Source organism: Entelurus aequoreus, linkage group LG16 (assembly GCF_033978785.1).
Source record: "Entelurus aequoreus isolate RoL-2023_Sb linkage group LG16, RoL_Eaeq_v1.1, whole genome shotgun sequence".
In the NCBI taxonomy this organism is placed as follows: Eukaryota; Metazoa; Chordata; class Actinopteri; order Syngnathiformes; family Syngnathidae; genus Entelurus; species Entelurus aequoreus.
In genome coordinates this window covers 36,187,694-36,203,085 of record NC_084746.1, presented here as the reverse complement: position 1 = coordinate 36,203,085, position 15,392 = coordinate 36,187,694, and the positions used below count along the sequence as shown (strand labels likewise).

The following is a 15,392-nucleotide window of genomic DNA, read 5'->3' as shown; positions in this document are numbered from 1 at the left end:
AAGACCGTTTTAGACCTTCGTCATGTGACATAAAAAAAAATCAACTGTCATGATCTTCGGCACAGTTTTTGGATGTTTTCCTGTCTTCAGTGTTTATTCCTACCACGCGTTGTTATTTTTGTTCCACTTCACGCCAACAACAGCCATTTGATCTATATTTGCATTCCTCCATTTTTAATACTTTATACTTGTTACGAGAGGTGGGCATATCAATTGATTAAAAGGTAATACAGTAATTGTGTAAAATCAATTCCTGATTAAGCGTGTCTTGAAGAAGTAAAATTAGAGTGCACTACTTAGTTGCAACCAGCTGAGGTGCTGTTGATCCAGTCTCATCTAGTTAGCTGTCTAATAAAAAACAGTAGCATCCGTTACTCTGCTTTGTACAACGCTTGAAACAAGGGTACCGGTACTTGTCTGGTCTCTGTATTTTTAAAAATAACAAATATTAAGTTATTGTTTTGAATGACCACAAGTGTGAAACTACATCAGACATTTAATAACGTTTGCCCACACAATATAAACTGTAATGGGAGAAAACATTGGTTCATATTGATAGTCTAATAGTAATAAGAAGAATATTTGTCTCAATGCGTCTTGCACAAAATGTAAAAATCCTGCATGGGAAAGACGAGGACACCTAAAGTGGGCCATGTTGGAGCCCAAGGGAAACTTGGGACATCCAGGGTGTTTTCCATGTGATACCCTCAGCTCCAAGTGATCCCATTTTAAGAGCCTTTACTGCACGCCGTTGGATTGCTCTAATGGATGGAAATTTCACTACAGCCACAAGCCAAGTTTGTGAAGTGAAGTGAATTATATTTATATAGTGCTTTTTCTCTACTGACTCAAAGGCCTTTCACATCGTGAAACCCATTATCTACATCGCTTAAGTTACATTTAAACCAGTGTGGGTGGCACTGGGAGCAGGTGGGTGAAGTGTCTTGCCCAAGGACTGTGACAATAAAGTGGTACTTGCCAACAATGAAACCCAAATGAGATTCTAGACCAGGGGTGTCCAAACTTTTTGACTTGGGGGCCGCATTGGGCTAAAAAAATGTGTCCGGGGACCGAAATAGGACTGCATGTAAAGTAACAATACACACACACACACATATAGTATGTGTATATATTAAGTTAAAGTTAAAGTACCCATGATTGTCACACACACACTAGGTGTGGCGAAATTATTCTCTGCATTTGACCCATCACCCTTGATCACCCCCTGGGAGGTGAGGGGAGCAGTGAGCAAATCATTTTTGGTGATTTAACCCCCAATTCCAACCCTTGATGCTGAGTGTCAAGCAGGGAGGTAACATAAAACACATATAACACAGAATAGGTAATAATATGAGCTGTAACTGAGCAATCAGATCTTGTTATTGTTCATGTGCCTGATGGCCGAAGGGAAAAAACTGTTACCGGTAATAAGTTTTCTTCGCGGGTGTAAGAGCATGCGGGCACACAATTTACGCACAAAAACAAACAAAACAGAGCGCACAAGAGCACAGAGGCAGCATGATGATCAAATATATATATACTTAACAATATATATATATATATATATATATATATATATATATATATATATATATATATATATATATATATATATATATATATATATATATATATATATATATATATATATATATATATATATATATATATATATATATGTGTGTGTACTTAACGAAAAAAGGTGGAATATCCGAAAACATGTTTTATATTGTAGTTTCTTCAAAATAGCCACCCTTTGCTCTGATTACTGCTTTGCACACTCTTGGCATTCTCTCGATGAGCTTGTAAAGTGAAAACCATTTCAGGTGACTACCTCTTATAGCTCATCGAGAGAATGCCAAGAGTGTGCAAAGCAGTAATCAGGGCAAAGGGTGGCTATTTTGAAGAAACTAGAATATAAAACATGTTTTCAGTTATTTCACCTTTTTTTGTTAAGTACATAACTCCACATGTGTTCATTCATAGTTTTAATGCCTTCCGTGACAATTTATAATGTAAATAGTCATGAAAATAAAGAAAACGCATTGAATGAGAAGGTGTGACCAAACTTTTCGCCTGTTCTGTATGTACAGTATATATATATATACTGTATACACACACATAAAGTAGATACAATATAGATGTATATTTATACAGTTCTGAAGTTAGTGTAATGATATACTGTAGATATTTAATATATATGTAAAGTAATTAAATAAAGCACATACATTAACTTTGATATCCAAATCCCTGCACTAACTTCAGTTGTTTTTTATTATTGTTTACTCCAATTTTGTGTGCTGTCTCATTCAGAGTGCCTGCATGCTCTCAAGTTTGCACAGCTCTTTTTATACACGTAATTGGCGATCGCAACGTTTTAAGTCGGCATATTATTTTCTAACCAAATTAAAGAGGGAAGTTGGCCAAACAACATGTAAGAATACGGTACAACCTGCGATAAAGCCCTATTTTCTAAGGTAATCTTGTCCAGGGTGATAGGCTCCAGCACCCCCCGCGACCCCGTACGGGACAAGCGTTAGAAGATTGATGGATGGATTGCCAATACGCCACACACACGCACACACACACACACACACACACACACACACACACACACACACACACACACACACACACACACACATACACACACACACACACACACACACACACACACACACACACACGTATCAAACCTTTTTTCAACAGAAAGCACAGCGTTGATTGTGACGTAACAACAATAATTTTTACAAAATAAAGAATGTAAGATGTACAATATTATCAGGAAAATGTCAGGAACACTTCAGTTGGCAATCATTTAAGCGGGACATATAGCTAACAGACTGAACAACAACCCATTACTAAATATGAAGTATAAACGATAAAACATTGGATTTATGTGAAAGTTAGACTCCTAGTTTGTTTGATCCTGTGACGACCTCCGTTTGGTAAACAATCAGAAATATCAATCAGCTAAGATGTTCCAAACATGAATAAGTGTTGGAGAAAGTGTTTTGCATTTTTCCCATAATTCATTGTAGTGGATTTAAAAGGGTGTAATTTTGGAATTATGTATGGTGCTTGGACATTTCGATTTCACTCATAGATGATCGGTATAGTAATCGGCAGCATAAAACCCTGATCAAAACATCTCTAGTACGCAATTTACAACGTATACATACAAGTATTGAAGTGCACTGATGGAAATATTACATTTCAAACACAGCCGGCTTTCTTTTTTTTGGAGACATTTTGTGAATTGCAGCACATAGTGCAGCACATCATAATGCCGACATAAACAAAGAAGAACGTAGAAACGCTGACCTGTTCAAACTCCTTTAGAGTGTGAGGCTGAAGAGGAGGAGAGTTGTCAGCTCCATCTCGACACAAATCTAAAAGAGAGGAACAAGACTTAGTTGGACAAGAAAAATGAAGTATGAGTTTTGCAATCGGCCTACTGTACCTGTCATGGGACCTGTGATTTTAGATGATGGGTCCTCCTCCACAGCACTGTGGGAGAAAACACACTTTTGTCAGTGGATAACACAAACACACACATTACAGTAACATGTGTGGACAGTGGAATTTTTAAAGTCAAATGTGGTATTTAACACAAGTATTTGGGTAAAAATAAGCCACCAAAGTTGATCAAAACTGCAGCGTTCAACCAAGAACCAAAATAATCAATGATGAGCGTAAAATGATTAATGCTGTTTTTGCTTTTTCTTTGGCTTCCATCACAAGGAACCGTCTTAAGAAGAATTGTTTAATTTGCATAAGTGGCCACAGCGCAAACTAGAGACCGAAAGGGACAATCGGTAGAAAATGGATGGATGGATAGGTGCCAGAAAAAATGGTTTCACATTCAAATAACAATTATTTTTTAATCCTATTCAGAATCGATTCAAATGTTCAGGAATCCATTTTTAAAAATACATTTAAAAGGCCATTTCCATGCTTATACATCAGATGTCAGCAGTAAAGAGAACATTTTGTAACCTGCAACCTGTTTTGAAAAGGTTATATTGTGATTTATATCATCATAAACTGCAGAGAGGGCAGGTGTAGCACAGGAAAACATGACTTTAATAGGATAATCTGAGACAGGTTAACAGGAACCAGGAAACAGGAGACAGGATACCAGGATAACAGGAGACAGCAAACAATCATTGAGCCCTGACTGGAGGGCGAGGCAGGCATAAATAGCAGCCAGCTGATTGACAACAGGATGCCAATCAGCGGCAGGTGAGGGGAAACAGCACTCAGGGAGCCAAGCAGGAAATGGAACCAAAATAAGAGCACTGACAGGAAACAAACACCAACCAAGGAAAAACAACCCAACGTGAATGTGACAGATCGTCACATACAGTAGTGAAGTGAAGTGAATTACATTTATATAGCGCTTTTTCTCAAGTGACTCAAAGCGCTTTACATTGTGAAACCCAATATCTAAGTTACATTTAAACCAGTGTGGGTGGCACCGGGAGCAGGTGGGTAAACTGTCTTGCCTAAGGACACAACGGCAGTGACTAGGATGGCGGAAGCGGGGATCGAACCTGCAACCCTCAAGTTGCTGGCACGGCCGCTCTACCAACCGAGCTATACCGCCCCGTATATACCAAAAAAAATATTTTGAGAATCAGTTTAAATCAAAAATCAATTCTGAATCGAATCCTCACCCCAACTATCAAAATTAAATTGAATTGTGAATTGTTGTAGAGTCACATCCCGAATGGACACTTTTAGAGGGGGAAAAGTGAGCAAAAAACAAGGAAAGCAACACAAATATGTTTAGAAACACAAATTAACTTCTTTGTGTGTGTTTTCATGTCAAATACAAGCCAGAGTGCTTCTAGAGGGGTCTGTAATATAGCAACAAAGACGCTGTTCGCGATTTTGATCCCTCTTGCTACATCTTCTTATTCTCTGGCAGACCTGGGCCCTCATGTATTAATCCAATCCAATCCACTTTATTTATATAGCACACTTAAACAACAAAATGTTTCCAAAGTGCTGCACAACAAAAATAAATACATATAAAACCAATATAAAAACAATATAAAATAAATATGATTAAAAACAATTTTAAAGGGTAAAACCAACTAAAACAGTAAATAAAAATAAAAAATTTAAAAACACAGAGGACAACAGAGGACCACACAACTCACTTAAGCTTGCTTATGCACAAAATCCGGGTGTACGCACTTTTTCACTGCAAATATGAGATGTATCAAGACTGACGTTGACGTGGAAATGTGACCCGCCTCACGTTAACTTCATGGCTGACGTATGTACATTTCTACAGGGTATGGATACTTTGGCAACACATAGAGGTGATCGTTTGGGCTTTGCCAACATTTTGATGGTTATTTTTTATTTGTTTCAGACATGTTTAACAACAATTTCAACAATGTACAAAACCCAAAACCAGTGAAGTTGGCATGTTGTGTAAGCCGTAAATAAAAACAGAATACAATGATTTGCAAATCCTTTTCAACCCATATTATATTGAATGCACTGCAAAGACAAGATACTTAACGTTCGAACTAAGAAACGTTGTTATTTTTTGCAAATATTAGCTCATTTGGAATTTGATGCCTGCAACATGTTTCAAACAAGCTGGCACAAGAGGCAAAAAAGACTGAGAAAGTTGAGGATTGCTCATCAAACTAAGGCTGAAACGACGCGTCGACGTAGTCGACGTCATCGGTTATGTAAATATGTCGACGCCGTTTTTGTGCGTCGACGCGTCGCATAATTACGTCACACTACCGTCATGGCGGAGCGCAAAGCAGACTGTGCGAGCGAGGGGAAAAACGCACGCCAAAAGTCGTCAAAAGTGTGGGAGTATTTCAATACACAGCCTAATAATGTTGTTGTATGCACACTGTGTCGAGCGGAAATGGCCTATCATAGCAGCACAACGGCTATGAACGAACATTTGAAAAGAAACCCATCAACCATCAACTAGTCAATCGTCCGCGTTAGCATACGTTGTCATCATTACACAAAAACATGAATGTGTCATTTGTATCTGCTAGGGGTGTAACGGTATGTGTTTTGTATTGAACCGTTTCGGTACGAGGCTTTCGGTTCGGTACGGGGGTGTACCGAACGAGTTTCTAAGCTAAAGCTAACTTTAGCTGCTAAAGTCTTAACAAGTTGCTTTGCTTCTCTGCCTCTGTCTCAGCACGCAGCATTGTCCCACCCATACAACCATCTGATTGGTACACACGCAGCATTGTCCCACCCATACAACCATCTGATTGGTACACACGCAGCATTGTCCCACCCATACAACCATCTGATTGGTACACACGCAGCATTGTCCCACCCACACAACCATCTGATTGGTACACACGCAGCATTGTCCCACCCACACAACCATCTGATTGGTACACACGAAGCATTATCAGCCAATCAGCAGTGCGTATTCATAGCGCATGTAGTCAGCGCTTCAGCGTCGAGCAGATAGGTGTTTAGCAGGTGAGCATCAAGCAGCGGACTCTCCCCAAATGATAATAAACACCTCCCAGTCAACTACTAGTAACATCACTATGAGCCCGTTGACCTACTAGAAACTTAAACTGCAGCTCAGCTCGCTCGCAGTCCTGGTTTGAGGTGAAGGCTAATTACCTCTCAGTTCCAGCCACATCGACCCCTTCTGAGCGCCTATTTTCAGCTGCTGGGAATATTGTAAACAAGAAAAGAAGCAAAGCAAGTAGACATGCTAACCTTTCTTCATTACAACTGTTAGTCACTCACTGGAATGAGTAGAATTGGTTATTGTGTACTGTGTTGGACTGGATGTTTATTTTGCACATTTTAAAAGCAATACTTAATGTTTACAGTGCTCCAGAATATTTAGATTGGCACTTTTTTGTATTGGATGTTTATCTTTATTTTTGCACATTTTAGCAAATAAGCAATACTTTCACTTTTGTTGAAATGTTTACACTGTTGTTACAGAATATTTCGTTTTGCACTTTTTTGTATTGGATGTTTATCTTTATTTTTGCACATTTTAAAGCAAAATAAGCAATACTTTTACTTTTGAAATGCTTATACTATTTCAGAATATTAAGATTTGCACTGGATGTTTACTTTTATATTTGCACATTAAAAAGCAAATAAGCTACTTTTAATTTTGTTAAATGTTAAAAGTTTTAAATGTTTACATTGTTACAGAATATTTTGTCATGTTGTTGTCAATGTTGACTGAGTGGCCATACTTTTTTTTTTTGTAAATAAAAGCCATGCCTTTTGAAAAAACTGGCCTACTTTTATTTTTTCATCTTCATTTTAAATAAAATAAAATAAAAAATAATCGGTAAAAGGAAAAATAATCTATAGATGAATCGAAAAAATAATCTATGGATTAACCGATTAATCGAAAAAATAATCTATAGATTAATCGATAGAAAAATAATCGTTAGCTGCAGCCTTACATCAAACACTTATTTGGAACATCCCACAGGTGAACAGGCTAATTGGGAACAGGTGGGTGCTATGATTGGGTATAAAAGCAGCTTCCATGAAAAGCTCAGTCATTCAAAAACAAGGATGGGGCGAGGGTCACTACTTTGTGAACAAATGCCTCAGCAAATTGTTTAAGAACAACATTTCTTAACCAGCTATTGTGAGGAATTTACGGATTTTACTATCTACGGTCCGTAATATCATCAAAGGTTCACAGAATCTGGAGAAATCACTGCACGTAAGCAGCAGAAGTTAAAACTCTACTATTCAAAGCGAAAGCCATTTATCAACAACACCCAGAAACGCCGCAGGCTTCACTGGGTCCGAGCTCACTGATGTAGGGCTGGGCGAAATGGCCTGTTATTAATATCTTGACATTTTTAGGCTATGTCACGATACACTATATATATCTCAATTAGGGCTGGGCGATATGGCCTTTTTTTAATATCTCGATATTTTTAGGCCATGTCACGATAAACAATATACATCTCGATATTTTGCCTTAGCCTTGAAAGAACACTTGATACATATAATCACAGCAGTATGATGATTCTATGTGTCTACATTAAAACATTCTTGTTCATACTGCATTAATATATGCTACTTTAAAACTTTCATGCAGAGAGGGAAATCACAACTAAGTCAATTTAGCAAAACTGTATTTATTAAACAGTTATTAAGCAGTGTCACAAACATTCATGTCATTTCAAAACAGAAAGTGCAAGATTGTCAGAGACATTTTAAAACAAGCTATTAGTGCACTTTTGTGCATGATGTCACTAAGATGACTTATCAAAACAACACTAAATCAATGTGCAGTTTTTGTACAGAACGCCACTACAATAGTTTAAAACCAATAAAGTGCACTTTTGTACATGATGTCACACAAGATATTTCAAAAACTGCCAAATAAAAATGAGCTGCATAATAGGAAATCAAATAGTGTATGTGCTTCGCTATGTGGTAGGTTACTGCGGACGTTATCTCTCTGTTGTTGACTATTTTTTTCATACAGTGTTGATCTGGAAATGGTTGCTTGGGCATTTTGTTGGTGTGGCACCGAACGGAGATGATGACATGTGGAGTTTCAAGCACTCTTCATTCTCTAGTGGGTGACTTTTCAAAAGCTACAAATTAGCAGTGCTGCTACTTTTTGTAGCAACGCTTTTGTCGCCTACTTGACATATTACGGTTGTCTGTTCAACATCTTCCCGCTTGAAGCCAAACCACCGCCAGACGATGGACCCCGTGCTGTTTTTCTTGGGAATTAATTCTTCCTCCATTTGTTACCAGATTTGCACCTTTTTTCTCTCGTATTACCACTCGCAACGCACCGCTAGCATCACAACTAACTTTACCATTGCCGCTACCTCTCTGCTCCACGAGGGCGTATGACGTTGCACGCGCGACAGTATGTGACGTATGTAAGAAGGTGCGCGTTTTATGTCTCTGTGAGAAGCAGAGACAAGAAAGAGTGATAAAAGCCTGTAGTGTAATGCCTGCAGCTAACAGCAACTGCGTGAGAACGTATACTCGAATATCACGATATAGTCATTTTCTATATCGCACAGAAACAAACCCGCGATATATCGAGTATATTCGATATATCGCCCAGCCCGAGACTGATGCAAAGTGGAAAAGTGTTCTGTGGTCTGACGAGTCCACATTTGAAACCGTTTTTGGAAACTGTGGACGTGGTGTCCTCCGGAACAAAGAGGAAAAGAACCATTCGGATTGTTCTAGGCGCAAAGTTGAAAAGCCAGCATCTGTGATGGTATGGGGGTGTATTAGTGCCCAAGACATGGGTAACTTACACATCTGTGAAGGCACCATTAATGCTGAAAGGTACATACAGGTTTTGGAGCAACATATGTTGCCATCCAAGCAACATCTTTTTCATGGACGCCCCTGCTTATTTCAGCAAGACAATGCCAAACCACATTCTGCACGTGTTACAACCGTGTGGCTTCGTAGTAAAAGAGTGTGGGTACGAGACTGAAAATGTGTGGTGCATTATGAAGCGTAAAATACCACAACAGAGACCCCGGACTGTTGAAACACTTAAGCTGTACATCAAGCAAGAAGGGCAAAGAATTCCACCTGAAAAGCTTCAAAAATGTGTCTCCTCAGTTCCCAAAAGTTTACTGAGTGCTGTTAAAAGGAAAGGCCATGTAACACAGTGGTAAAAATGCCCCTGTGACAACTTTTTTGCAATGTGTTGCTCCCATTAAATTCTAAGCTAATGATTATTGGCAAAAAAAACAAATTATCAGTTGGAACATTAAATATCTTGTCTTTGCAGTCTATTCAATTGAATATAAGTTGAAAAGGATTTTCAAATCATTGTATTCTGTTTTTATTTACCATTTACTTCACTGGTTTTGGGTTTTGTATATTTCTACACTTGTATAACAATAAAGAATGCTAAAATGCTACTTAAAACATTCCCTGTATAGTTCATAGAGGTATAAGATGTCAACAGTTGGACTCTGGAACAGATTATTTACAGTTGTTCCATTATTACTTTTACAAAAAAAATGCTGTCAAATCTAAACCAATCAACCCCAGAATGTTTGAACCTAGAGCTTCCACTGTATTCCTAAAGGTTAATTCCTCTCATCTGTTTAAAATCTATTATTATAATTTTTTTTTCGAACAAATGATAATGGATTGTTTTGTACTTTTCCACTGGACTTACAGTACCTACAAATGAGGCATAATGATGCAATGTGTACATACAGCTAGCCTAAATAGCATGTTAGCATGGATGAGCGTGCAGTCATGCAGTGACCAAATATGCCTGATTAGCACTCCATAACAAGTCAATAACATCAACAAAGCTCACCTTTGTGCATTCACACACGGTATAAAACATTTGGTGGACAAAATGAGACAAAGGAGTGGAATAAAACACGTCTTTCTGTGGCAGGGTCGGAGAAAACCAACTGCTGAGTCACAGTATACCCCATTTTTTTCCCATAAGGTTTTACTACTTACGTATAAAATACTAAATGGTCTAGCTCCATCTTATCTTGCTGATTGTATTGTACCATATGTCCCGGCAAGAAATTTGTGTTCAAAGAACTCCGGCTGATTAGTGATTCCCAGAGCCCAAAAAAAGTCTGCGAGCTGTAGATCGTTTTCTATTCAGGCTCCAGTACTCTGGAATGCACCCCCCCCCCCCCCCCCCCCCGGTATCAGTTAGAGATGCTACCTCAGTAGAAGCATTGAAGTCCCATATTAAAACTAATTTGTATACACTAGCCTTTAAATAGACACCCCTTTTAGACCAGTTGATCTGCCGTTTCTTTTCTGCTCTGCTCCCCTCTCCTGCGTGGAGAGGTTATTAGGTGACCACAGATGATGCGCTCGCTGTTCAAAGTCGGGACCCAGGGTGGACCACTCATCTGTGCATCAGTTAAAGACGTCTCTGCGCTGCTGACTTGTCTCCACTCAAGATGATCCTCTGCTGGCCCCACTATGGACTGGACACTCACACTTTTATGTTAGATCCACTATGGACTGAACTCTCACAATATTAACTAGATCCACTCAACGTCCATTGCACCGGTCGCCCGGAAGGGGGTCCCCTCCAAGGTTTCTCATTGTATCCCATTGGGTTGAGTTTTTTCCTGCTCTGATGTGGGATCTGTGAAATGTCGTTGTGGCTTGTGCAGCCCTTTGAGACCCTTGTGATTTAGGGCTATACAAATAAACTTTGATCGATTGATTGATGACATTTGCATACTTTTTTGAAAAAGCTCCATGGAGCCACCAGGGCGCTGACCCCCGAACTATAGGATCTCATTTGCACCTCTGTGAAGACCTCACAGAGGGACCCCCAGCAGGGAACATTTGGAGGGAGAAGAGCAGCCTCCACAAAACAAAAACTATTAAAGCAGCATGTACGGGCCTGCTACTGTTACACATGCATTCTTTAACATACTCCATGCTATTGATGCGTGTCCCAACATGGGAAAAGTTCCTCACCACAACAGCTTAAATGAGGACAGGTTGCTGCATGCTAGAGCTTTATAAGTTAACCACTCATGAGTAGACGAGTGGTGTTCCACATGCTACATATCAAGATGAAAAATAGCACTAGAGTACTGATGTTTACGTCCCACTCTGCATTATGACACATGTTTCACACACTATGGTTGAGTTGAGTTGAGTTTCAGTTTATTTGCAACATGCATGATGCATCACAATTTCCAGTTCCTCTATTCAACATGTTCGAAAAGGAGTAGGAAGAAGCAGAGCTTATTCAATCCTACCCCTTTTCGAGGTGAGTTGAGTTTGAGTTTATTTGGAACATGCATACATACAACATGATACATCACAATTTCCAGTTTCTCAATTCAACATGTTCGAAAAGGAGTAGGAAGAAGCACAGCTTATTCAATCCTACCCCTTTTCGAGGTGAGTTGAGTTTGAGTTTATTTGGAAAATGCATACATACAACATGATACATCACAATTTCCAGTTTCTCAATTCAACATGTTCAAAAAGGAGTAGGAAGAAGCACAGCTTTTTTAATCCTACCCCTTTTCCTTTACATAGCAGTTGCTAAAATTTTTGTTCACTTCCTGGTCTCAATTTATTCACAATATACTCCATACTCTGCATCAAAGGTTGGAATTGGGGGTAAATCACCAAAAATTATTCCTGGGCATGGCCACCGCTGCTGCTCACCTCCCTGCTTGACACTCAGCATCAAGGGTTGGAATTGGGGGTTAAATCACCAAAAATGATTTGCTCACTGCTCCCCTCACCTCCCAGGGGGTGATCAAGGGTGATGGGTCAAATGCAGAGAATAATTTCGCCACACCTAGTGTGTGTGTGACAATCATTGGTACTTTAACTTTTAACTTATAAGTAGAGATGTCCGATAATATCAGCCTGCCGATATTATCGGACGATAAATGCTTCAAAATGTAATATCAGAAATTATCGGTATCGTTTTTTTAAATTATCGGTATCGGTTATTTTTTTTTTTTTTAAATTAAATCAACATAAAAAACACAAGATACACTTACAATTAGTGCACCAACCCAAAAAACCTCCCTCCCCCATTTACACTCATTCACACTCATTCACACAAAAGGGTTGTTTCTTTCTGTTATTAATGTTCTGGTTCCTACATTATATATCAATATATATCAATACAGTCTGCAAGGGATACAGTCCGTAAGCACACATGATTGTGCGTGCTGCTGGTCCACTAATAGTACTAACCTTTAACAGTTAATTTTACTCATTTTCATTAATTACTAGTTTCTATGTAACTGTTTTTACATTGTTTTACTTTCTTTTTTATTCAAGAAAATGTTTTTAATTTATTTATCTTATTTTATTTTTAAAAAAAGGACCTTATCTTCACCATACCTGGTTGTCCAAATTAGGCATAATAATGTGTTAATTCCACGACTGTATATATCAGTATCGGTTGATATCGGTATCGGTCATTAAGAGTTGGACAATATCGGAATTTCGGATATCGGCAAAAAGCCATTATAGGACATCCCTACTTATAAGTAATAACAAATAAAATAAATAAATAAAATAATTGGTGAAGTAAGTTATATTTCATATGGTGAGATGAGTACGATTATGTAGAAAATGAATGGATGGATGAAATAAATTCAGAATGTTTATCATTGCTCTTCTTCTTTGTACTTTGTAAACACTTTAAGTTTGAAGATTTTCTTGAAGTGGATCATATGAGTACATTGTTTGATTTATTTGCTTAATCCATTCCATCATTTAATTCCACATACTGATATACTGAAGGTCTTAAGTGTTGTACGTGCGTACAAATGTTTTAAATTACATGTTTCTCTAAGATTATGTAGATTGGTGGATACACTGTTAATTTATTTGTTGACTTTAAAAAAAAAACTGCTATGTTGTTACATGATTAACCTATGGGTCTTTTTTTAACAACCACCACAGTGCAGCATTTAATTTTAATGTTGACATGACTAAAAATGACGAATCTGCAGATGAGGTTCGTGTTCCGTTTGAAATATTTGCCGCATGTTTGCCCTGATGTGGGCCGAACGGTCTGAAGAAAACCGGCTGGACTGTGAAACACCTCGCGTGTGTTACAACACCGCTGCTGGCATTCTTAAAATGTCAAAAATATTGGCTAATTTGCGTTCGAATGCCTGCGAAGCTCGTCAATTAGCTTGAAAGAGCGGCTCACCTCTCACTCTCTCCCCACATCGGCGATGAGCTCCAATCCATGCAGTTGATTCTTTGACATCAAAGGGCATCCATGTTGCTGTTATAAACTACGCCGTCGTGAGGCATTTTTCTCCCGCAGATGTCAAGAAAGGAGCGGAGTGAAGCGCGTCGGCGCGCCGCTTCTGCTGCAGGAGGAGGAGGAGGAGGCTGGCGGTGAGGGGGCGGGACGACACAAATATCGGTATTATCGATATTAACCCGGTTTCGTGATGAAATTCGATATTTTTCATTTAACCTCTGACTTTTTTCCACAAAAATCTGTGGGTTTTTTTTTTTTACATGTATACTGTATACATTTATATAATATTATATTGTGAATAAGTGAATATCATTTGAATCAATCCCATAGTTATTAGCAATTCTTGGTTTGATTCAATTTAAATTCTTGGGGTGACGATTCGATTCAGAATCGATTCTCGCAATATTTTTCCTCAATTTGTTTCCTCCTCTCTTTGTTTATAATGGATATTTTCTGCTGGATCTACTCTTTATTTTACGCTGCAGTTGTAACATATACTGTAATATTGTCCATGGTAATTAGAGATGTCCGATAATATCAGCCTGCCGATATTATCGGCCGATAAATGCTTTAAAATGTCATATCGGAAATGATCAGTATCGGTTTTTTATTATCGGTATCGGTTTGATTATTATTATAATTTTTTTATTTTTTTAAAGTTAAATCAACATAAAAAACACAAGATACACTTACAATTAGTGCACCAACCCAAAAAACTTCCCTCCCCCATTTACACTCATTCACACGAAAGGGTTGTTTCTTTCTGTTATTAATATTCTGGTTCCTACTTTATATATCAATATAGATCAATACAGTCTGCAAGGGATACAGTCCGTAAGTACACATGATTGTGCGTGCTGCTGGTCCACTAATAGTACTAACCTTTAACAGTTAATTTTACTCATTTTCATTAATTACTAGTTTCTATGTAACTGTTTTTGTATTGTTTTACTTTCTTTTTTATTCAAGAAAATGTTTTTAATTTATTTATCTTATTTAGTTTATTTTTTTTATTTTAAAAATGACCTTATCTTCACCATATCTGGTTGTCCAAATTAGGCATAGTAATGTGTTAATTCCACGACTGTATATATCGGTATCGGTTGATATCGGTATCAGTAATTAAGAGTTGACAATATCGGAATATCGGATATCGGCAAAAAGCCATTATCGGACATCCCTAATGGTAATTGTGTGTTATGTATTGTATATATTATAAAATAATATAATATTGTATAATAATATAATTATTTGGCAGCTTAGTCACAGATGACCATGCTAATTTACGCTCTCAGGAAGTTAGTATTCACACTTCAGTCATCTGAGATTTGGGATCCAGCAGCAACTAAAAGCTGACAAATATCACATTACAGTCACAAGTAGTAAACATGCAAGTGTAAAAGTGTTATGATCCAAAACCGATTTGCGTATTTATTTATTCATTCATTTTATGTATTTATGTATGTATTCATTTATTTAGATTTTTCCTTTTTTTTTGTCCAATAAAAAAGTAAGTATAGTATATTAATAGTAATACAAATGCAAGTGTAAAAGTGTTGTTATAAAGGACCACAACTGATTTATGTACTTATATGTACCACAGATAGTCACACACACACTAGGTGTGGTGAAATTAACCTCTGCA

At 37.8% G+C, this 15,392-nt stretch overlaps 1 protein-coding gene across 1 annotated transcript in view; it reads right to left on the bottom strand.

Annotated features, from left to right (window-relative positions):
- pde4dip (phosphodiesterase 4D interacting protein) overlaps window positions 1-13,869 on the bottom strand; it is a 113,737-nt gene extending 99,868 nt beyond the window's left edge. The window contains exons 1-3 of the mRNA XM_062022749.1: window positions 13,688-13,869; window positions 3,464-3,510; window positions 3,325-3,392 (exon numbers count right to left, since the gene is read on the bottom strand). Of these exons, the coding sequence (XP_061878733.1) occupies window positions 3,325-3,392; window positions 3,464-3,510; window positions 13,688-13,728 (156 nt within the window). The 5' untranslated portion in view covers window positions 13,729-13,869. The remainder of the gene's footprint in view (window positions 1-3,324; window positions 3,393-3,463; window positions 3,511-13,687) is intronic.
- Window positions 13,870-15,392: the final 1,523 nt, after the last annotated feature.